The following is a 22,550-nucleotide window of genomic DNA, read 5'->3' on the forward strand; positions in this document are numbered from 1 at the left end:
ACATAATATTAATGGAGAAGATTTATTAAACTAAATGCGCCAACATTCTGGAGTAGCTTGTGCCAAAAAACTTTTGACAGTCACCATATTTGTGATTTAGACACTGTCTGTGAAGGGGCTTGGCCTTGCTGAGATCAGTATGGCTTGTCGGAAAAGAGGCATGGTCTGTTGTGCGTGGTCTCATTATTATTATTATTATTATTATTATTTATTGTTATAGCGCCATTTATTCCATGGCGCTTTACATGTGAGGAGGGGTGTACATAATAAAAACAAGTACAATAATCGTAATACAAGTCATAACTGGTACAGGAATGGAGAAAGGACCCTGCCCGCAAAGGCTCACAATCTACAAGGGATGGGTGATATAATGTGCCTTAATTAAACTGACTAACTAGTCATGTTAACCTAGACCAGAGGGTCTTTAAAATACGGCAGATTTATCGAATAGCATGAATCACTGATACATTTGATGCATTTTAAGACTGTCTTGGTTTGCATTGTCTAAGAATTACAGTATAGATAAATCTGCCGCAATATATATGGGCTACGTTCACACGCTGAGAATTTGAAGGAAAAAATGCGTTTTGGATGCATTTTCTTTTTCCAATTTATTTTAATGTATGAAAAACGCTGAAACGATTGACATCTTGACCATCATCTCATTCACTTTGCTGATGCTGTAAAACGTTGTTGTGTTTCTCCTGAAGCAAAAACACTTGTATACAAGCCCTTACCTTTAAAGGGCTTCTCCAGAATTAGAACTAAGAACCTTCTGCCTTTCTTGTCCATAGGCTATGTTTTATATTGCAGGTTATCACTATTGGGTGGGTTCTGCATTGCATGATGTGATCCTACTCATCTGCCGAGATGCGATCGCCTGGTATCATGCACAATGCTCTCCTACCATGACCAGGCCTCAGAAGGTGTGTGGGGTCATAATGTCTTCAGTACCATGGCCACACAAGGCCCATTCATACAAATAAATAGACACTACAAATAATATGTGGGAAAAATGGCCGTGTCTTTTATTTTTGAGTTACTCAAAATTCCATCAGAAACATATTGATCTTAAAATTTAACTCATATAATAACCAGAAGTTTAAACCTTTATAAAACCAATCCACCCGTAAGGGCGATTTTCCTCACAAAATAAAGATGACACGACAAGGGGAGGAGGTGCCGAATAAAGGGAGGGAGGGTGGGATCTTCAGTTTCTTCACTTTCACCGACGTCTGAGGTGAAAATTCAAACTCCAGGGCTTTTATAATGCTGGAAAAAACCGCCAAAGCCCAGATTGACCAATAGGAAGCTCTTATTTGAACGCCTGAATTTCATTAAAAACCAGATTAAACCGCTTCTGGCGAGAAAACACCAAAGCTTACCTCAAATACCACAGTAACCAACCATAACATTAAAACTGACTCATAAAATTTCCTTCAGGGCCTGTGAGGCCATGAGACCCCCCCTATAATTTTGCTATTATTGACGGGGGAGGGCTAACATGGCCACACAAGGCCCATTCATACAAATAAATAGACACTACAAATAATATGTGGGAAAAATGGCCGTGTCTTTTATTTTTGAGTTACTCAAAATTCCATCAGAAACATATTGATCTTAAAATTTAACTCATATAATAACCAGAAGTTTAAACCTTTATAAAACCAATCCACCCGTAAGGGCGATTTTCCACATGCCAGGGTTCAAGGAAACCTGGCCCTTCCACTAGCACACAGCCATTTCTCCACCATTGTTTGAAGGTTTAAGTTAAAAATGTCTAAGCCTATTTCTGACAGATGAACTAAATCACGCCTGTAAAGTCCCGGCAAGAAACCTTCCAGTTCCTCATGCCTAAAAGAGAAGCTATTAATCATGGGAAGGAATTTTGACATTGTTCGGTTAACCCTTTTCCGAATCTTTTCTATAAACGAAAGTTCAACACTGTTCCAAAGCAACCTCGGAATGATCTCCGAAAAAACAAAAGTAGAACAAGGAGAAAACTGCTTGAAAAATATGAAATCTGATCGAAATAAAGCTAATAAATCCAACGTTTTGCTTTTCCCGAGATCATTTCCTCCTAAATGGAAGATTACCAGGTCCGGGGAAGGAAACCTAGAAAAACATTTTTTAAACTCCGCTGGAAGATCGTACCAGGACATCCCTCTTAGGCTGTGCCAAAAAATTTGAACAAAATCATGACTAAAAGAAAGATTCTCAGAATAAAAACGTAGTCTAGCTCTCTTCTGAGCCCAAAAAACATATGAGTCTCCGAGGATCCATACAATCTTGTAACCTGAAAGTAAAATCAAATTTAATTATCATATAAATCATGTCTCACATATAATTTGAATCTACCCGATTCCCATCTTCCCAGCCGCATAATCTGAGAATCTTGTAGGCCAGCTCTAGCCGCCTCTGTTGCCGCTCCTATGCGAAAAGAGTGAGAAGTAAATCTTAAATGATCTTTTTTTAATATTTGCAAGCATTTTTTAAAAACTGCATTAAACTGGAAAACGGTTGCGGGGCTTCCGTCCGAATGAACAAACAATGGTCCTGTCATAATAGGCCTAACACTCAACCATTTTTTAATATTTATAACTGGACAAAATTCTTTACCCGGTAAGGCATCAATTTTCAACCTAACACCTCTGCCGGATTGGTCTGTCTTGGATCTTCTTATAAAAAGAAATAGATGAGAATCCAAAACAGAAACATCAGAAACCATTAGACCCGATATAATATCTTTCTTAGCTGATACCAGTTCCCCGACTCTTAAAGCTCCAAAAAATGCTAAAGAAAATGCTGCTGAAAACAACGATGCCTCAAAGGAATTAATACAAACGCTCTTAAGGGATACACAAAGATCCCCTAAGAGCGGAAGGGAAATTGGGCGTCTAGTATCTGGTTTAAAATTGGTTCGTCTAAACCCCTTCAAAAACTGTTTAATAGGGAACATACCTGTTAGCGGAATTTTACCAAACAATTTAAAAAAGAAAGATACCCCAGCCAAGGATTTTGCAACTGCGGAATAAGATAACCCTTTTTTACAAAGAAATTCAGCAAATCGCAGACCGGAAATGGGACTGGAGAGGCTATAATCGAAATTATTCGAATTGCAAAAATTAATCCATTGCTGCCATGCGGCTGAATAATCAGCCCATGATCTTGATGATAAAGAATTTTCAATAAAATGCGGAATTAACTCAAAATCATGTCCCAAAGCTCCTGTGGGAAAGGCGTCGGGTCCATATCTGCTGTGGGTACCTGTTGGTAAAAAATTTCCCACTGTTGATGGCACAAAGAATCCGATATTGATTCTAAACTATTCTTACCCATTTTGGCTTTCAGCCATATATTTAAATTAAGGCATAACAGCACTAACTGCCTCAAAATTTTCATGGCCCAAGGGTTTTTTGAAGTAAGTGTATTAATCCCGAATAAAACGCCTTTGTTGCTTGACAAAATTATGATCCTATTATCTCTCATTAAATGACCCCACAAATAGAGACCTGAAAAAATAGAAAATAGTTCCAAAACCATAGTATTAACATTCAAATTGCTATGAATCCAAGAATCTGGCCATCTGTGGGACACCCAATGAGAAGAAAAAAGGATACCAAAACCCGTATCAGGATCGCAAGAAAACGCAAAATTAAGAGTATCAGCCGAAACAAAATCCGATTGCCAACAAGATTTACCGTTGTAATTTGACAAAAATGCACGCCAAATTTTGGCATCTTCTCTCAAATCTGACGTGACTCTAATATGTGAATTAGGAGAAGAAATTCCTATAGTAGAGTTATAAAGACGCCTAGAGAAAACTCTTCCCATCGGGATCACACGAAGAGCAAAATTTAGCAGGCCCAGCAATGATTGCATGTCCTTCAAAATTACCTTTTCTTTGGTCAAAAATTTGTCCAAAGAATTCATCAATTTAATAATCTTATCCTCAGGAAGTCTACATTCCATCTCAACTGAATCAAGTGTAATACCCAAAAAATCTATCACATTTGTAGGTAAGCAAGTCTTGTCGAACGCTAATGGAACCCCAAACTTTTTACACATGGCTATGAAGCAATTCAATGCATCCAAACAAGCATTCGATGAAGAAGGACCGATAAACAAGAAATCATCCAGGTAGTGTAGAATTCCAGCGTCCTGCAAGCTGTATTCGACTACCCAGTGGAGAAAAGAAGAAAAACTCTCAAAATAATAGCAGGAAAGGGAAAAACCCATGGGTAAACACATATCGAAGAAAAATTGGTTATTGAATTGAAAACCCAGGGAATTGAAACCTAAAGGTACCGTCACACTAGGCGATATCGCCAGCAATCCGTGACGTTGCAGCGACCTGGATGGCGATATCGCTGTATTTGACACGCAGCAGCGATCTGGATCCCGCTGTGAAATTGCTGGTCGCTGCTAGAAGGTCTGCACATTATTTGGTCGCTAGGTCGCCGTGTATCGCCGTGTTTGACAGCAAAAGCGACGATACCAGCGATATTTTACACTGGTAACCAGGGTAAACATCGGGTTACTAAGCGCAGGGCCGCGCTTAGTAACCCGATGTTTACCCTGGTTACCAGCGTAAAAGTTAAAAAAACAAACAGTACATACTCACCTGCGCGTCCCCCAGCCTCTGCTTCCTGACACTAAAGCGCCGGCCCTAAACTGAAAGTGAAAGCAACAGCGGTGACGTCACCGCTCTGCTGTTAGGGCCGGAGCTCAGTCAGCGTCAGGATGCAGAGGCTGGGGGACGCGCAGGTGAGCATGTACTGTTTGTTTTTTTAACTTTTACGCTGGTAACCAGGGTAAACATCGGGTTACTAAGCGCGGCCCTGCGCTTAGCAACCCGATGTTTACCCTGGTTACCCGGGGACCTCGGCATCGCTGGTCGCTGGAGAGCGGTCTGTGTGACAGCTCTCCAGCGACCACACAGCGACGCTGCAGCGATCGGCATTGCTGTCGCTATCGCTGCAGCGTCGCTTAGTGTGACGGTACCTTTACGGATGCACAGGGAGCAACCGAAATGCAGACTTGATGTCAGATTTAGCCATCAGTGATAACCTGCCAAATTTTTTAAGAAGATCTACTGCCGAGTCGAATGAAGAATAAGAAACAGAACATAGGGATTTATCCACTTCATCATTCAGTGAGGAACCAGGAGGATAAGATAAATGATGGATCATGCGAAAACTCCCCGATTCTTTTTTTGGTACAATCCCTAAGGGAGAAATCCGAAAATTCTCAAATGGGGGGGAAGAAAAGGGGCCAGCTATTCTACCCAAACCCAATTCTTCCAAAATCTTTTTCCTAGCAACTTCTTGTTGCGAATAGAGAGATGCCAGATTTTTTACCAGCACACAACCCGGGCCTTTAAATTGAGGGACCTCAAAGCCATAACAGAAACCATTAAATAATAAATTACTGATCGTTTTGTTTGGGTAAATGTTTAGCCACCATAGCATTTCTGATAGCCTCACCGGGGTCTGCGCTTTTTGATATTGTATCCCTAGAAGCTGTTTGGGTGATTTGTTTCCGGAAACACTTGGAACCAGGGTGTTGGTTCCCACAAAAGGAGCACTCGTGCCGAAACCTGCACGAGTTGCCCCATTTGCATGTGGAATCATTGAATGAAAAACAGACCCCTTTTTTTGGAAAACTAGCATTTGGTTGTCTATTAGGGTATTGTCTTTGTGGAAGCATCAGGTTAATCCACAAACCTACGTCCTTTACACCCCAAGAAATATTGGGGTGTACTGCTAATTTTTGTCTGAACGCTTCATCATAATGGAACCAGGCAAGGCCTCCGAAATTGCGGAAGGCTTCCAAAATGATGTCTATGTGCTGAAAGAGCTTGCTACATAGATTGGGGTATTTCTCCCCTAAAACCGCTGCGTAAATACAAAATGCTTGAAGCCAGTTATTGAAGGACTTCAATGGGCCACGTTTAGTATCATCTTCAGTTTTTAAGTCCTTATCAGACCTAAATGAATGCTCTTTCCGAGGGAGTAAAGAAAACAAATCAACATAGCTGTTATTCCAGATGAGCTCTTTAACCGCAGAGCTCAAATGGAATCCAAGAGGGGTAATTTCGCATGTCAGAGCCTCCTTATATGGGTTCTGATGTATAGGGGTAACCTCAGAGTTAATGGGTGGCAAAGTACAAGCAGAATTACTAAGAGAATCCCCTAAAGACTCTGCCAGCACACTCTTAATTAAATCCCTAAGCTGGTTAGGATGCACAGACAGGGGCATAACATTCATCTCACCCCTTCTGGACGATCCTCCTCTCTGTAACAGGTCTTCTGAACAGCCTGCGCTCAAGCCTTGTACAGAAGGCGAACGCAGCTGGGATTCCTCTGGAGCTGTGGATGCTTGTTCTTCTTCCAGCTCTTCTGTTTGAATGCAGGTCGACGTCGCAGCCTGTCTCAAAGAAGGAGGAGAGGCTGGCAGCGCCGCTGACACCCTATAAGCTGGAGCCGCTGCAGCGCTTTTACGGCTGTTAGCGGGAGGGGGTCTCCTGGCGAAATGCTGTGATGGCGCCGCCTTCTCCTGGCGCTGTGAATCCCGAACCGGACTCCGGGATTTGCTAGCAGCTGGGCGGCGTGACCTCTTACGAATATCCGGTGCGCTGTCACTGCGACATGAAGACGGAAGGGGCGGCGATAAGGTCCTCTGCGGCGTCTTCCTTCTGGAGCGGTTGCCTGAAATCACCGCTGGGCTCATTTCAAGTACCGGAGGCTGTAACTGAGGGCTCGGAAACGGGGAACTTGCGCTGACACTCTGAGGAGAAGGTAAGGGATTGGAAGCTAAACAGCTCTTCAGCCATTCAGCTCCGTCTTCTCTGCTGGCTCGTGACAGAAGCTGCTGTAAAAGATCCTCCATGCTGTATCTTCAGTTTCTTCACTTTCACCGACGTCTGAGGTGAAAATTCAAACTCCAGGGCTTTTATAATGCTGGAAAAAACCGCCAAAGCCCAGATTGACCAATAGGAAGCTCTTATTTGAGCGCCTGAATTTCATTAAAAACCAGATTAAACCGCTTCTGGCGAGAAAACACCAAAGCTTACCTCAAATACCACAGTAACCAACCATAACATTAAAACTGACTCATAAAATTTCCTTCAGGGCCTGTGAGGCCATGAGACCCCCCCTATAATTTTGCTATTATTGACGGGGGAGGGCTAACATTCTCTTCGAATTGTCGAAGTGAGCAGCACCCAATAATCCCTTTTTAGTCAGTGGATCTGAGCTGCGATACCAGAGGCAAGCCCTGGACGAGAGTGGTGCTGTTTCTGGGGACTAGGCTGTAGCACTGCCCTCGGATCTATTCCTCAGTGTCATAGACTTGACCGACATGTCAGGATGCCTGACCTCCACTCAACCACTCCTGGTCACATTCTTGCAGCCTGGGGACACACGTCTCCCATTCTCGCGATAATTGGCTGTCTCTAGTGATCGTACGTTGTAGTTTGTCTTGCCCCTTTTTAACATATAAAATAGCATATTAATAGTTACAGCTATAAATGTGCACACATTTGTAAATGTTGGCATGCCGCGTTCCTATAGACTTGCCTCTTTAAATTTAATCAGGCACATTAGTTCTTAGGACTAATTTGTAAAAATAATTTCACATTTGCCACACTGCATCTTGTACTTATGATCAGCATTCCGCATTGTATAGCGGTTTAACATGGTAATGAAGCTTTCCGCTGATTGCACCAAAGGGACATGTAAAGATCGGCAGCTCCTGAAGTGCATACAGGATCCGGTGCGCCCGGCCGCGCTTCATTGTTCCACGATCGATTGGCAGCGGGCAGAAATACAATTTCACGTGTTCACCGCTTGTCAAAGTGGTTTCCTTTATTTACTGTACACCTAATAAAATACCCCAGTGACTTGTATTCATTTACTGGGGAAGTAATGATTTGCTTTCATCTAGGCCTTACTGGAAAGACATCATGCGGAGGACAAGCCACTGGTTGTGCTTGATTATTGTGAGACTGATACTTTGTAACGTTCTACGTTCACATCTACAAAGTATCAAGCATTACAATAAGTATATCAGATTTTGGAAATAAACACATACACACCTTGGATATACATTTCTCTTGAACGTAAAGAATAAAATTCTGTCTTGAGCATGTGATAATTTAAGCGATTTGCGCTGACTCCTTCATATACAGGAACGCTCGGCCAAGCGTTAGTGTTCTTTTGGAGAGAGGTCTAAGGGTAACTTTTCTCCTCATGGAGAGGGGCATGCCTCCGCCTGCCAGTCCTCTCATACAGCCATGTCAGATCTCATGCTTTGCTCAATTTGAGGCTCTCTTTTGGCTGTTAGGCCTCATTCAGATATCCTGTTTTTTTAATTTTTTTTTCACATTTGAGGAAAACCGACCAGTTTCTTATCAGACTCTGATCAGACACTCATGCGATTTTTCTCATACATGGAGAAATGGTGAAACAAAAATCTCCCATGTTCTCTATTCTGAGAGTCTGTGAAAATCGGCCTGCACTTGGATGTCATCAACGTGCGGTCTTTTTTGTTTTTTCATGGACCCATTGGCTCACTTTGCTGATTTTAATCTAACCCTCGGATGAGGATCGGACATGTCTCCGATATTTTCCGCGAATCATTTGGACCGAGGAAAAAATGAGACAAGTGAATGGCCCCATTGACTGTCCCAGGTACAAGTCCTATAGTGCTCATATATAAAAGTTGGACGTTTGTTTGAGGCCTTCTCCTAAGTCATGTGGCAAGGCTCGCTAAAGGGTCGATATTCACTTTTAGAATTGCTGCTTCCAATAGGTGGTTTAAGTCCTCTTCCTGTATGAGGAGGCAATTTGCTCTTTGACAGAGCCGCAGCCAGACTCCTCCAGCAGCGGCTCATCTCCCATTGGAATTATTGGAGACCCCATACATATTAGATTGTCGTCAGATCCCAGCACTTCGGACGACTTTAGTCTGTGTATGAGGACCTACAGACTCTCTCCCGATTGTCGAGGAAGACCAGAATCGGGCAGTCTGGTTTCCGATGGCCAGTCCTTTTGCTTTCAGGGAGCTGAGCCTCTGCCAGCTGACTCTGGATACAACTTACTCCCTTCTCTCTATACAGGGCACATTGGGGGAGATTTATCAAGCAAAATGTGCCAGAATTCTGTAGCAATTTGCAGATAAAACCACCTTTCATGACTTTTGTACTTTATTTATTGTTCATTTTAGACACTTTAGCCCCAATTCATTATGACTTGAGTATCGTACACCAGTCTTTAAAGGGGGTTGTCTACTACTAGGACAACCCCTTCAAGAACTCAATGTTTGGCCTTGATAAAATAAAAAACATACTCGTCTCCTGTGCCACTTCCATTCCAGCACTCTCAGCACTTGTGGTCCCGGAGCTTCGGTGCGGTGGAAAGACACGTGGTGCCTGGCGCCCAATCACTGACATCACTGTCTTTGTACAGATTGAACATGAATAGGAAACCAAGGCTGTGGCTGCTCTCTGACCTCCTCTTCATGTTCAGTCCGTGTGAAGGTGGAGACAGTGACTCAGCGTTGATTGAGCGCCAGACAGGGCGTGTCATTCCACCGCACCAGAGCTCCGGGACTGCACGTTCAGAGAGTGCTGGAACTGCACCAGCACGGGAGCGGAGTATGGCTACGTTCACATTTGCGGTCAGCGCCGCAGCGTCGGGCGCCGCAGCGGCGCCGCATGCGTCATGCGCCCCTATACTTAACATGGGGGCGCATGGACATGCGTTGTGCTGCGTTTTGCGCCGCATGGCCGCAAGCGTTGGACGCAAGAAACGCTTCAAGTTGCATTTTTTTTGCGTCCAACTTGCGGGCAAAAACGACGCATGCGGCGCAAAACGCAGCGTTTTAGCGTGCGTTTTGCCGCGTTTTTGTTTGCGTTGTGCGCTGCGGCGCCGACGCTGCGGCGCACAACGCAAATGTGAACGTAGCCTATAGGCTTCTTATTTTATCAGGGCCAAACATTAGTTCAAGAAAGTGTTGTCCTAGTAGTGGACAACCCATTAATAAGTTCTCATACAGAGTCCGGCATACACAAGGCTGAACAGGACACTGAAGACATTTTGAAAATTTCATTGGATTCAAGATCTATTGATACACACAACTGATAACAAGTGACTTCACCGCCTCTCATTCCTGCAGATCTCTCGTTAAACGCCAAAAGTGGGATTGAGTCTCATCACTGGAGCAAGCAAAACATAGCTTGTACTTCTGTTTTTCTTTTTCGTCTGTTGCCATGATGGTATCTGACCTTGGTTTTGGTGCGAAATACACATTTCAGAATAAAAAGTGATCAAACGTGAAACGAAATATATCCTAACGTATAACTTGGCTTATTTAGTTGTGTGGAAAAATGCAGTAGAATGCGTTCTGTCATGTAGAGCCTAAAAGTCTGACATTTGAAAGGCCAAAGTACATTATCGTCCAGGGCGTTGGGCATGTGCTGCAGTCATTAGCGTTAATGATACCCAAGACTCCGCTCCAATGCATTTATAGAGCTATTGACAGCTCTTGTTACTCCCCGCTCCTGAATCTCAGGAAAGAGATCCTTCACGTCCTTCCTGTCACGAGGATGCTGAAAATATGTCTCAAGAATGCTCGGTGAATGCTATAATTATGCAACACACGAAAACAATGGCTATAAATAAGGGCTCCGAAAGAAAACCAACTTTCATTCAGGATAAGAAAAACAGTGATCCAGAAATACAAGTGATGTAATTTCCTGAGGAAAGCCCATGTATCTGGCACCAGCCCAACATTCCTCCGCGGACCTCTTGAGGTCAGCTCCATGTTATGCTGTTAGCTATTCTCCGTTCTTCATTTTATGAAAATTGAGCTTGTTGTTGTTCCAAAGAACAATTGTTTAGTTATTTCGCCTTTTAAATCCCCTAATGTCCAGGTCACAAGAACTTTGGAATGCTGACCAGCCCATGGCTGCGTTGTCAAGGACATTGGCGAGATATTGTGCAAGTCGTAAAAGAAAAATACATGTAATATTAAATGTCTGAATTGCAACAATCTAATGATTTTCTTCCATCATCCTAATGGTTTCTGTTTATGGCATAAGCCACTATGCCACGATAGATCGCGTCCACACCAATGGACCTCCATAGACTTGTTTTGCTGAACTACACCTTAACTGACTGTATGGGGAAAAAAAAGTTGTTGTCCACTACTTGGACAACTTCTTCTCATATCCCTCACTTGACCCCTATAAAGAAGAAATTTTTCAAAATTTCTCAGAGTAGTTTAATACATTAAAAAAAACAAAAACAAACCTACTCTCCTCAACAATCCCCACGACTCCCATTCCAATGCTGCGTGATCTTCTGCCAATCTTTACTCCATGCTGCAGCATTGATATTCCCACAAAGGGACCTGTGACCGCTGCAGCCAGTCACCAGCAGTAGAGGGTCACTGCTGTTCCAAGTGACTGCCTGCTGTGGTCACATGTTCTTGCAGCAGAAAGAAGACTTGCATGGAACCGGTGAAGAACATAGGCTTATTACTTTTGGAGCCAGTTCTGAGCTGTCTTGGATATAAATATTTTTCCTTATTGCATAGATGATGCCCACCAAGTCAGTTATTGTTGCTGATGCACTAATCCATTTGGCTTCTTCATTTGGCTAAAGCGGACCATACATATAGGATAGCTTTTCACCAACAAATTAAATTTTGATCAACAGTCTTGTCTGTCTTTAGGGACCTATAGGTTTACCCCATGTACATTAGATTGTGGGCATTGTAGATGATGATACAGCTTTACAAACTTGGTCTGAGAACATTGAGACCCTTTTCTGCTTTATTAGTGGAGGTTTTCAGTGATTCTTATTTTTCAGTTATTTTTGCCACAATTGGTTTTCAGGTCAGGTTAATTGCAGGAGCAAGGATATTCTATGTGCAGAAGTTGTGAAGACTGACTGCATGGTATTTTTGAGATCTGCTGAAGTGTTTAAGGTACCCGACATTAAGTATCTGCATGTTAAACACTTCATCCCAGCTCTAAATACCATTAATTCATCAATTAAATCTGTCGTAAAGTTTTGGGGCCCAGGAGCAAAATTTCAGCTGAAGGTAGTAGAGTTGAGAATTCTGAGGAAAACACGAGGGCTTGTTAAATTGTGATAATGTTAAATTGTGATAATGCTATCTAGGAAGGAAATAAAGCGACTAATTTACTTTATTGTGCCCCACATTTTTTTTTTTTTTTTTTAACATCATTGAAAGAAGTTATGAACATTTCAGTGAAGGGATCAGGGCATTCTCAGATTCTCAGAGCTCTTCAAAGTCAGCCAGAGGTGAGGAAAGGTGAGTTCTGGGGCTAGCTGTTCACATTTTGGCTTGCCAGTAGTCTTACCATTTCCAGGCATGGCAAAGTACGATGTTCAAACTTTTGTAGGGAATCTACTTGGAAACTCTTCCTTTTTGTTTTTTTTCGTTTCTATATTAAATCCACTTTGCTGTTCACGAGGAATTTGTTGATTTTTGCCAAGAACATGTTTTGAAAAAAATACATGGTGAGGGAAAAAAAAGTCCCTATTTTAAAGCCGATCCGAATGGAAGCTGCTCTCGACTGAGCAGTGTCACATGAAAAATAATAAACCACTTAGCGGAGGAGAAAAACGTATCCTTAAACTCTCCAAAAGAGGATCTTGTCCTTAAGTGGCTTCTGCTTGAAAAATGCAGTTTTTGAATGCTTTAAAAAAACCAAACAAACCTGAACATATCCCAAGGCTCACATCAGTGTGGGAAGCCACCTTGCCCTCAATGTCGGATTATTTGCCAAAGTGACGGCCATAGTGTTACTCTATGGGGTTTACATTTTACAATGAAGTCTGTGATGACGATGTGAGCAGAACTGTTTTCTGGGGTGTTTGTCATCTCTGTTAGAGTAGGAATCGGGCTCAGACTGGCCCACAGGGGAACAGGAGAATCCTCCGATAGGCCCCTGAGAAGGCGTGCTATTAGTAGAGCTTTTACACTTGATTCACAATTAGCAGAAAAGGTATAATCTAATCATATATTAGACAACCTAGCCAAATTAATATCAAATGGAAGCAACAAATTTGTGTAGTAGTCAGGTTATTTTTACATGTAGCTGAACAGTGGACCCCAAGGGTCTATATTACTGGTGGGCCTTAGTCAACCCAGACTGGCACTGGTAGGAATGGATGTAGCTTAAGAAATTCTCTTATCAGCACTTTGACATGTAAGAGGATAATAAAGGTTTGGCATTTCATGGTGGAAGCAGTGGGTGCCTTCTCCACCCTAAATTTTATGTCTCACTGCTTCAGCTATATTTATACTTTGTCTTGACCCTCAGAAAGGGCAGAAGCAAAGCATGCGTAAAGGAAGTATCTGTCGCTGATGTGGTGAAGTGTTACATGTTCTCAGAGCATACTTGTGGTTTAGCTGAAAGTTGATGACCAAGTGTCAGGCAGAGGAATGTCCTGTCTTTTGATCTGGTTTCTGAGGAGGTGCTATATTATCGTCCAGTCCCCCTATCTTATTTTTGCTTCTTGACCACCCATAAATCTGCTCATACTACTTAAACCATGGGATATGTTTAAGGGATCCTACGCTATGAAAATCAAATTAACAAGATTATCATAGTGCCACTATGCCTTGTATACTTCAAAGGGCTCGTGTGCATATCCAATTTTTTTCGGAAGAGTGCTATCTGCTGTTTTCATGGTTAGCACTCGATGGATAGCACAGGAAAAAACTCAGAGACATGTCCTATTTTTGATTCCAGTGTCAGATCAAAATCAGCCGTGCCAGTATATGGGTCTGTGGCAAAAATCGAACCACATTCGATTTTTCGCAAACTGACAATGGAGAAGGTGTATTTTTTTTTTTTTTTTTTTTCCTCCTCCACGTCTAAGAAAAATTAATGTCACTCTGATCCGAGTAATCGGACCGCTTTTCTCTTATGTGGAGAAGACTGTCGTGTGGCCTTACCCTGACAGTAGGGAAAAGTCTCAGCACTGCCTGATCATGTATTCCGTAATACCTTGAAAATAATGTCCTAGTTACTTGTACTGTTTTTCAAACTATCCATGAAGGATTGCTGTCATAACCGCGTAAGATAAAGACAGAAAACGCCCCATAGTTGATGATTTCTTCATGCAGACTAGGCCGCATTTGTTATTAGCATTACTTGATGGCAGATTGCTAGGATTCCCTATTGCTTTTTGACCTTTGGGATCTCTACTCATTGTTCGAATGAAAGGTCCATAGGTTTTGGTTTTTTTTTTGCTTTTTTGTCTCTAATGCCATTTGTTTCCTGCACATCATCTCCCCAGCCACAAAGTGGTGGCCATGCTAGAAGTTCCTGGCACAGTTGGAAGCCCCACTCTACTGGTAAAGCTTAGAAAGGGTGCACTTTTAATTCTATTTCTATTGAGTCTCATATGTTTGTTTTATGAACAAAAGTAATCCTACATTTGTTTGGTTCATACCATGAGAAATTTAGGTGCCAAATTGTCTTGCAACTGATAAGAGAAACTAAATATATTAAGCCTTTTTCCTCCATGCTGTCTGCATTTGTAAACCTTTTGTGGATTGTCTGCAAAAAAGTAAAAAAAATAAAAATAATGCAAAATTATCTTGTTTTAACTTGTGGTGTTCAAACTCGCCCATTCAAAAATAATTTTTTCTTCTTCCACCCACCGCCTTCCTCTTGACCCGCAAAGAGGGATCCATACTATATATATATATATATATATATATATATATATATATATATATATATATATATATATATATATATATATATATATATATATATATATATATATATTTACACACACTAGATGGTGGCCCGATTCTAACGCATCGGGTATTCTAGAATATGTATGCGTAGTGTATATTGCGCAGCCCACGTTGTATATTGCGCAGCTCACATATATAGCAATGTGAAAAAAGAATTAAAATAAAATAGTTATATACTCGCCTTCCGTTAGCGCCTGGATCCAGGAAGCGGTTACCGAGGCTTGGGATCCACCGAAGCCCCGCCGAGCCGGCCGCCATCTTTCGTTCCCAGTATGCATTGCGAAATTACCTAGATGACTTAGCGGTCTCGCGAGGGAACAGAAGTTGGCGGCTGGCTCGGCGGACAACGGAGGGTGAGTATAGCAGGTTTTTTGTTTTTTTATTATTTTTAACATTACATTTTTTTTACTATTGATGCCGCATAGGCAGCATCAATAGTAAAAAATTGGGGACACACAGGGTTAATAGCAGCGGTTACGGAGTGCGTTACCAGGGGCATTAACCCTGTGTGAGCGGTGACCGGAGGGGAGTAAGTGGGCGCCGGGCACTGAGTGCGGGGAATAAGGAGCGGCCATTTTCTTCCGGACTGTGCGCGTCGCTGATTGGTCGTGGCAAAACACCCACGACCAATCAGCGACTTGGATTCCATGACAGACAGAGGCCGCGATCAATGAATAAATGAATATCCGTGACAGAAGGACAGACAGACGGAAGCGACCCTTAGACAGTTATATAGTAGATATGTATGTATGTATGTATGTTTATCGAACGTTCGTTTGCCTAAAAAAGGCCCAAGGAGGTGGAGAAAAAAAATTCATGCTGACTTCCTGGACTAGCACTACTTAGCACCGCTACCCCTTCTGGTCTGCTTGGATCATCATCCGGTGGTGGGTGTCACATTAGCGTTGCAGCAAGTCAACAGCCACTGATCACCTGCAGCTTTCACATTTCGGAAGAATGTAGTATTCACATTTCGAAGAAGTTCCTCTTGGGCATAATGTGAATACTGCACCAAGTCACTGGCTGCTGATTGACTGCAGTGCTCGTGTCACAGTGACACTGGATGGTTTTTCCAGAAGACTGGCGGTGAACGGCACGCTGAGTATGGAGGAGCTTACGCTAATCCAGCTTCACAGCCCAGTTTGGATTAATTAATTTTGGAATTTATCCTGTTTTATAAAAACTTCACAATTGATATTGAGTACAGTTGACGTCCCAAAGAACCAACCAATTGGATTTTTTTCCCCAACATCCTGTGCCCTTTAATAAGGGGTTATCGAATTGTGAATTTCTGTTTTTACTTGTTTTTGTTAAGATTACCAGCCAAATCCAGCAGACTCTAATAGTTGACTTTCCTAATTAGTGACATTATGGCTGTATTGATTAAAAAGTATCAGATGGCATTACCTATTATTATTATTATTATTATTATTATTATTATTATTATTATTATTATGCCATTTATTCCATGGCGCTTTACATGTGAGGAGGGGTATACATAAAAATAAGTACAATAATCTTGAACAATACAAGTCACAACTGGTACAGGAGGAGAGAGGACCCTGCCCGCGAGGGCTCACAATCCACAAATATGAGTGTCGAAGCAAAGGGTCTGATTAGTTATGACCATGTGATATTACAGTTTTTCTTTTTTATTAAATTTGCAAAAATTTCTACATTTGTTTTATTTTCAGTCAAGATGTGATGCAGAGTGTACATCAATATGAAAAAAATAAACTTTGTTTCATTGCAGCCATTTGGTAAATTCAAAGAGTTAAAAATGTAAAGGGGTGTGAATACTTTCTGTACCCGATACGTACATATGATGAATGTTCAGGTCATTGGATATACATATTGATGTATACTGTTTGTTAGGGTTTGATGAGCTTCTATGACTGTTGTGACTCCATAAATGGCCCTTGTGTTTCCACCTTGAGGTTTCCGATTTTATTATTTTTGAATCATTTCTTGTAAGTGCTTTTCGTGTGGCAACTGAGTGGGCAAAGAAGCAGAACAGTGCAGAATGCTGCCCTTAGGCCTGTCTGAGCAATTTCATATAATTATCATTCTGTTTCAGCATCTGAAGGGACTTCTCTCCTTTTTTCCTTCCAGCTTTCCTGGTCATTATTGTCTTTAGAGTGGAGATTACTTTTGATCATTGATGCATGGTGATCTGTGTGAGCATTATGTATGCGGACCTGTGACAGATGTGATATTGTTTTAACCATTTTCTCGTAGAACTTTACAATAATTTTATTCTTTTATCCTTAGGTGATGGTTGTGGTTACACATTTTTCGGCCCAGAAAGTGGAACGTTTACATCGAAGAACTATCCTAATACATATCCTAACAGCACAGTGTGCGAATGGAAAATACAAGTGAAACTCGGTGAAAGGATTCTTCTGAAGTTTGGAGACTTTGATATTGAGGATGTGGATTCCTGTCATTCCAGTTACTTGAGGATTTATGATGGCTTTGGAGCCTCGAGAACCGAACTAGGTAAGAAGTCTTCATAATGGTATTTGTTTAATGCAGAAGAAACCTACCGTATCTATCAAATTCAGATCCATGAAAGCCCAATCTTTACTCAGTTAGTGATTTGTAAAGTGATCTATAGCAAGAAGCATTTTCGTTCAATGGTATATTTGGTTTCTGTTAAAACAAATGGCTTACAGAGGACCTTTCACCAAATTGTTCATGTTGAACAAAGAGTTTTGAGGCTTGTTAGTTTTTTTTTTTTTTTTCTTAATTTTTCTCGGAGATATTGGCCATCTAGTATTTGTCACCTAATAAGTTAATTTTTAAGTTCAATGGGGGGGGGGATGTTATCAGAGTGTTTTCACTGGGGGTGTGTACTTCTTCCCCCTGTATGATGATTACCAATCATAAACCGGCAACAACACAACAGAAAAAGAACACGTCCCCACCATAGTTTAGTCAAGTTTCTCCGTGTTAGATGTAGTGACAGACAGCTGTGATCCCTTGGTCCAACCTCCTGCATGATTGCAAAGTGCTGGGAGAAGAGCACAGATGACGAACAAATTTCAGATAAGTCTCACATTACAAACCCTTCTGTCAGCTCTCATCCTCTCATAGCACTCTTGCCTCTGCAGTACTTACCCTACCCTTCACACTGCCTGTCCAGCAATATCAGTAATCACACTTAAGTCTCTGCTCACAGCAGCTTGTACTCTCTGCAGTGAGATCATGGGTGTCTGTCATTACATTCAGGGGTGTGTTCTTCCTTCTGAGTGTTGCTGCCCACTTATGATTGGGCAAAATCATACAGGGGGAAGAAATACATGCCCCTACCCCCAGTAAAATTGCTCTGATAGCACCCACTTGGACTCAATGAAAATTAACCCTACATCTGTCAGAATAAATTCTCATGGCCATATTATTGCCCTGTATGTTTATCCATAGGGCACCAGTAGAAGTGTGTGTGTGTGTGTAGCTTTACTGTATGGTAACTTTCATTCAGAGGTCTATTTCTTACATTTTAATGAATTTGACTGATATTGAGGCATGCTCCATCGTGTGCCACATCAGAGGTATTCTTCCTGCCTTGAAGCATGGATTCTAGGGGACGGCATAATACACCAAAGCGATAATGTATTGTAACACCCAGATGCGCTCACTATACATGGAGAGTCTGTCATAGATCAGAGTGTTGTGTGTTATGATCCGGTGACCTTGGAGCCGCATGAAACTTTCTCTGGAGACGGTGGAACCTGTACTGACCGCAAATCCTGAACTAACACCGCAACTAGAAGTAGCCGTGGGGTGTGCCTAACAAACCCTAGACACCTCGACACAGCCGGAGGACTAAATACCCCTATAGGTGGAAATAGGAATGCTACCTTGCCTCAGAGCAGACCCCCAAAGGATAGGCAGCCCCCCACGAATATTGACTGTGAGTAGGAGAAGAATAGACACATTCAGGTAGAAAACAGGATTTAGCAAAAGAGGCCACTCTAGCTAAATAGGAGAGGATAGGACAGATTACTAGGCGGTCAGTATTAAAACCCTTCCAAAAATATCCACAGCAGATAATACAAAAAGTTCCACAATCTAACTAAAGACATGGAATGTATATCTGCCACTTCAGAGAATCCAATAAGACTGAGAAAATACTGACACAATCTAAGCTGGACAAGAAAACACAAGGAATAGCACTGAATTGTGAAGCACACCGCATGTGTGCCACAGGAGAAAAAAAACAAAACAGACACTTATCTTTGCTGATTTGGCAGAAAGGCAGGAGGAACCAGGCAGAGGTCCTACACCTCCCAACAACAATTGACAACTGGCAAGGACTAATGAATCCTGCACACCTAAATACCCCAGTCAGAACTGCAATCAGCAGACACACCTGACCAGGACTGCAACCCAGGGACAACTGCATTACCACCTACTACCACCGGAGGGAGCCCAAAAGCAGAATTCACAACAGTTGTGTATCTGCACTGTTCAGCAGAGGGAGGTGGAACCAAAGTTCTGTAGACTTTGATGTGAGAGGTTTTCTAGCCTGTACGAGAGAAGGCAGGACTCTGATGAAGGAAGAGTGTTGTGTGAGCCCCGGAGAGAGACAGTGTCGACAGAGTTTGGAGGAAAGCTGCCAAGAAGTTTGCTCTGCTTAGTTCAGAGGACAAGTTCAGTACAGTATAGGGTGTGACTGCAAGTTGTAGTTGGTGACCTGAGCCGGATCACCACCTAAATACTTGCCTTGTATGAGAGGAAAAATGAGAGGAAAAATGTGTACTATCAGAACAAGCAAGACTGCAAGATACACGTACAACCGGAGTCCATTCCTGGAGGAATATTTACTGTCTTCCATGGCTGTTTGCACAACTTAATATTGTAGATGGACTGCATGAATATACATTAGACATCTGGATTCCCTATTTGATGGGTGCATCGGCCACACTCTTGGTTTCATGGTAACACAACTCATTCATTCAAAACATACGTACCAAATAATGAATATACACATGATTTGGATAAAAACAGGCCACGTTGTCAAACGTGATCGCAGCATTCCGGGGGCATAGGGAAGCAGCGCACAGGGAAGGGGGCTCCCTGCGGGCTTCCCTGAGACCCTCGGTACAAGGCGATGTGCTCACCTTGTACCGAGTGTCTCCTCCCTGCAGGCCTCGGATCCAAAATGGCCGCGGGGCTGCATCCGGGTCCTGCAGGGAGGTGGCTTACAAGCGCCTGCTCAGAGCAGGCGCCTGGAGCAGTGCACGTCAGATCGCTGATCTGACAGTGCTCTGCAAAGTGTCAGATCAGCAATCTGTCATTATATAGTGATGTCCCCCCTGGGACAATGTGATAATGTAAAAAAAAAATATTTAGATGTTAAAAAAAATCAGGAAGAAAAAGATATATTCCCATAAATACATTTCTTTATCTAAATATAAAAAAAACCACCAAACAATAAAAGTACACATTTAGTATCGCCTATAAAACTGTCCCACTAGTTAACCCCCTTTAGTGAACACTGTAAGAAAAAAAAAAAAGCGCAAAAAAATGAGCCGCCATACAGCATCAGCGAAAAAATAAAAAAGTTATAGTCCTCAGAATAAAACGATGTAAAAATAATTTTTTTCTATAAAATATCGTATAAAAGCACCAAAACATAAAAAAAGATATAAATGAGGTATCGCTGTAATTGTACTGACCCGAAGACTAAAACTGCTTTATCAATTTTACCAAACATGGAACGATATAAACGCCCCCCACAAAAGAAATTCATGAATAGCTGGTTTTTGGTAATTCTGCCTCACAAAAATCGGAATAAAAAGCGATCAAAAAATGTCACGTGCCCGAAAATTATACCAATAAAAACGTCAACTCGTCCTGCAAAAAACAAGACCTCACATGACTCTGTGGACCAAAATATGGAAAAATTATAGCTCTCAAAATGTAGAGACGCAAAAACTATTTTTCGCAATAAAAAGCGTCTTTTAGTGTGTGACAGCTGCCAATCATAAAAATCTTCTAAAAAAAAAAAAAACTCGCTCTAAAAGTAAATCAAATCCTCCCTTAGGGAAAAATAATAAGATTAAAAAATTTATTTCCATTTTCCCATTGGGGTTAGGGTTGGGGCTAGGGTTAGGGCTACAGTTAGGGTTGGGGCTAAAGTTAGGGTTAGGGTTGGGGCTAAAGTTAGGGTTGGGGCTATAGTTAGGGTTGGGGCTATAGTTGGGGCTAAAGTTAGGGTTAGGGTTGGGGCTAAAGTTAGGGTTGGGGCTAAAGTTAGGGTTAGGGCTGGGGCTAAAGTTAGGGTTAGGGTTAGGGCTAAAGTTAGGGTTAGGGTTAGGGCTAAAGTTAGGGTTAGGGTTGGGGCTAAAGTTAGGGTTAGGGTTGGGGCTAAAGTTAGGGTTAGGGTTGGGGCTACAGTTAGGGTTAGGGCTACAGTTAGGGTTTGGATTACATTTACGGTTGGGATTAGGGTTAGGGGTGTGGTTAGGGTTATGGTTGGGATTAGGGTTATGGTTGGGATTAGGGTTAGGGGTGTGTGATGTGGTTGGGATTAGGGTTAGGGGTGTGTTTCGGTTAGGGTTTCAGTTACAATTGGGGGTTTCCACTGTGTAGGCACATCAGGGCTCTCCAAACGCGACATGGCGTCCGATCTCAATTCCAGCAAGTTCTGCTTTGAAAAAGTAAAACAGTTCTCCTTCCCTTCCGAGCTCTTCCATGCGCCCAAACAGGGGTTTACCTCAACATATGGGGTAAACATTTTTGTGGGGAAAAAAATATTTTTTATTTTCACGGCTCTGCGTTATAAACTGTAGTGAAACACTTGGGGGTTCAAAGTTCTCACAACACATCTATATAAGTTCCTTGGGGGTCTAGTTTCCAATATGGGGTCACTTATGGGGGGTTTCTACTGTTTAGTTACATCAAGGGCTCTGCAAATGCAACGTGACGCCTGCAGACCAATCCATCTAAGTCTGCATTCCAAATGGCGCTCTTTCCCTTCGGAGCTCTGCCATGCGCCCAAACGGTGGTTCTCCCCCCCCCCCCCCCACATATAGGGTTTCAGCATACTCAGGACAAATTGGACAACAACTTTTGTTGTCCAATTTCTCCTGTTACCCTTGGAAAAATACAAAACTGGGGGCTAAAAAATAATTTTGGGAAAAAATGATCTTTTATTTTTATGGCTCTGCATTATAAATTTCTGTGAAGTATTTGGTTGGTCAAAGTGCTCACCACACATCTAGATAAGTTCCTTAGGGGGTCTACTTTCCAAAATGGTGTCACTTGTGGGGGGGGTTACAATGTTTAGGCACATTAGGGGCTCTCCAAACGCAAAATGGCGTCCCATCTCAATTACAGTCAATTTTGCATTGAAAAGTCAAATGGCGCTCCGTCCTTTCCGAGCTCTGCCATGCGCCCAAACAGTGGTTTACCCCCACTTATGGGGTATCTGCGTACTCAGGACAAATTGTACAACAACTTTTGGGGTCCACTTTCTTCTGTTACCCTTGGTAAAATAAAACAAATTGGAGCTGAAGTAAATTTTTTGTGAAATGTTCGTTGTTGTTGTTTTTTTTTTTTTTTTTTTTAACATTCCTAAAGTTCCTGTGAAACACCTGAAGGGTTAATAAACTTCTTGAATGTGGTTTTGAGCACCTTGAGGGGTGCAGTTTTTAGAATGGTGTCACACTTGGGTATTTTCTATCATATAGACCCCTCAAAATGACTTCAAATGTGATGTGGTCCCAATAAAA

General features: G+C 42.1%; 1 protein-coding gene across 1 annotated transcript in view; it reads left to right on the forward strand.

Moving 5' to 3' along the window:
* DCBLD2 (discoidin, CUB and LCCL domain containing 2) overlaps positions 1–22,550 on the forward strand; it is an 89,718-nt gene that overhangs the window by 15,751 nt on the left and 51,417 nt on the right. Inside the window, exon 2 of the mRNA XM_077294129.1 lies at positions 17,083–17,310. Within this exon, the coding sequence (XP_077150244.1) occupies positions 17,083–17,310 (228 nt within the window). The remainder of the gene's footprint in view (positions 1–17,082; positions 17,311–22,550) is intronic.

Source organism: Ranitomeya variabilis, chromosome 3 (genome assembly GCF_051348905.1).
Source record: "Ranitomeya variabilis isolate aRanVar5 chromosome 3, aRanVar5.hap1, whole genome shotgun sequence".
Lineage (NCBI taxonomy): Eukaryota > Metazoa > Chordata > Amphibia > Anura > Dendrobatidae > Ranitomeya > Ranitomeya variabilis.